We start from the raw sequence: 2,442 nt of genomic DNA, 5'->3' as shown, positions 1-2,442 counted from the left end.
TTGGATGATTCTGAGGCATGCCCAAGTTAGGAATCATGGCTCTTTAAGATGGAATTGATATGTTTTTCCTCATCTTTCTTTTTTATTCAATGCATGGACTAATTCTGAAGGAACAACCACATATTATGGTTGGTTACAGTCTAGCCACTTAGCACGTGTGTGAAAAAGTGTTGGTGTTTACTTATGAATGTAGATATTAGAGGAGAAGATGGAAGAGGAATGGAGGTAGAAAGAGAACATAGGAAAGATCTGAATATTCATGTAGGTACAAAATGTGTATCAGATTTTTTTTTACTTTTAAAGCACTGTTTTTTTTTATTTTTACAGATTGCATTTTGATTCATTGTAACAAATGGGATACATTTTTTCCTATCTATGTTTGCACAGGATGTAGATTCATACCATTCAGGTAATCATACATGTACATAGAGTAATGATGTCTGTCTCATTTCACCATTTTTCATAATCCCACCCCTTCCACCCTCTCCTTTCCCTCTATGTAATCTAAAGATCCTACATTCTTCTCTCACCCCCAACTCCCAACCTCCATTATATATCATCATCCACTTAAAAATTTAGACATATCAAATTCTTCCACAGTATATGATAAAACAAAAACTATTTCTCATCATTCCCAGATATTTCCAAACATTATCTCCAGAGTGGCATTAAGAATCTTCATTTCTATCATTTCTATCAGTTCTACCATTCACCAGGTGATACCATTTCTGCTCATCCAGAAACTATTCCTTTATTCTCACTCATCTTTTCCATAAGATTCATCCACAATATGGAACCGACAAACCAAACAGTTGTTTCAGAATTCCTTCTCCTGGGACTCACAAGTGACCCAGCACTGCAGCCCTTCATCTTCAGCCTGTTCCTGTTCATGTACCTGGTAACCATCCTGGGAAACCTGCTCATTATGCTGGCTGTCAGCTCTGACCCTCACCTCCACACCCCCATGTACTTCTTCCTCTCCAACCTATCCTTGGCTGATATCTGTATGGGCACAACCACCATCCCAAAGATGCTGGTGAACATCCAAGCACAGGATCAGAGCATCATTTACACAGGCTGCCTCTCCCACGTCTGCTTTGTCTTGATTTTTGGTGGTTTAGAAAACTGTGTCCTTGCAGTAATGGCCTATGACCGCTATGTGGCCATTTTTCACCCCCTGAGGTACATGGCCATCATGAACCCTTACCTCTGTGTCCTGCTGCTTCTAGTCTCCTTGCTCATTAGCATTGCATTTGGTCTACTTCACATTCTGATGATACTGCAGCTGTCCTTCTGCACAACCTTAAAGATTCCTCACTTCTTCTGTGATCTTGTTCAAGTCATTGATATTGCCTGTTCTGATACTCTGGTCAATAATCTCCTGATATATTCAGTGGGTAACATATTTTTTGGTGTCCCTCTCTCAGGGATTATTTTCTCTTATTCTCAAATTGTCTCCTCTATCTTGAGAATGCCATCAGGGGGTGGAAGAGCTAAAGTTTTTTCCACCTGTAGGTCTCACCTCTCAGTTGTGTCCTTATTCTATGGGATAGGTTTTGGAGTTTACCTCAGCTCTTCAGTTACTGACTCTTCCATTAAGAATGCAGTGGCTTCAGTGATGTACAGTGTGGTCCCTCAAATGCTGAACCCTTTTATCTACAGTTTGAGGAACAGGGAAATGAAGGGAGCCCTGAGACATCTCATTACTGGGATACCTTTGCTGTGACTTTGTCATTGGCTTTGTGTTTAGGACTCTAGAATGTGTTAAAGTGACAGGAATACTGGTGAGGCAGTAGTGAGGCAGTATACTTCTGCTACTGCATTCTTCCATGATGACTAGAAAATGCAATGTGTAAGTTCATTTTAACTTGAACTTTGAACCTGACTGATTTTTGTCCACTTATGTGATTTTGTCAAATGATTTCCATCTCAAGGTTCCATTTTGTTGCTGTGACTTCATAGAAGCCAAGTCCAAGTCTGTGGTTCAATGTTAGTAATTTCTGTGGATCAGTCCCAGAAAAAAGAATGCTGGAGTAGGTGGGTGGGGCAGGGGTGGGATTAAGGAAGTCTGTGTTAGTATCTGCATACTAGCTTCTACATGAGCTCATGGTCAGGGCCAGGTGGACCTCATCCCACATGTAGACCTACCTTGTGGCAAAGAACTGACATTTCACAATCCATTAAATAACAACTGAGGCTTGCCCTGGAAAACCGTGTCCTTCTGATGTAGTGTTACCAGTCTCCTTATTCAGTTTCATTATTTATACAACCTACACAGTTAGATTATATCAGTGTCTTGAGGTAATTGAGATTTTGGACTTATCTGTGGTTTACCTTCTGTTGTCATAAGAAAATGAAACCCTTCCTCTGATAAGGTCAGACCATGAAGAGAATTACTCTTCATTGCAATGACTCCAGATGTGGGGAATGCATCATTTCAGG

General features: G+C 40.5%; 1 protein-coding gene across 1 annotated transcript; it reads left to right on the top strand.

Annotated features, from left to right (window-relative positions):
• The first annotated feature begins 790 nt into the window (after window positions 1–790).
• On the top strand, window positions 791–1,726 carry LOC124975400 (olfactory receptor 7G2-like). Its single transcript, XM_047538143.1, has one exon. The coding sequence runs from the start codon at window positions 791–793 to the stop codon at window positions 1,724–1,726; it is 936 nt and encodes a 311-aa protein (XP_047394099.1).
• Window positions 1,727–2,442: the final 716 nt, after the last annotated feature.

Source organism: Sciurus carolinensis, unplaced genomic scaffold (genome assembly GCF_902686445.1).
Source record: "Sciurus carolinensis unplaced genomic scaffold, mSciCar1.2, whole genome shotgun sequence".
Taxonomy (NCBI): domain Eukaryota; kingdom Metazoa; phylum Chordata; class Mammalia; order Rodentia; family Sciuridae; genus Sciurus; species Sciurus carolinensis.
This window is presented reverse-complemented; position numbering and strand designations above follow the sequence as displayed.

Coding starts and splice junctions, on each gene's coding strand:
- LOC124975400 (XM_047538143.1), top strand. CDS start 791: ATGGAACCGACAAACCAAACAGTTGTTTCAGAATTCCTTCTCCTGGGA.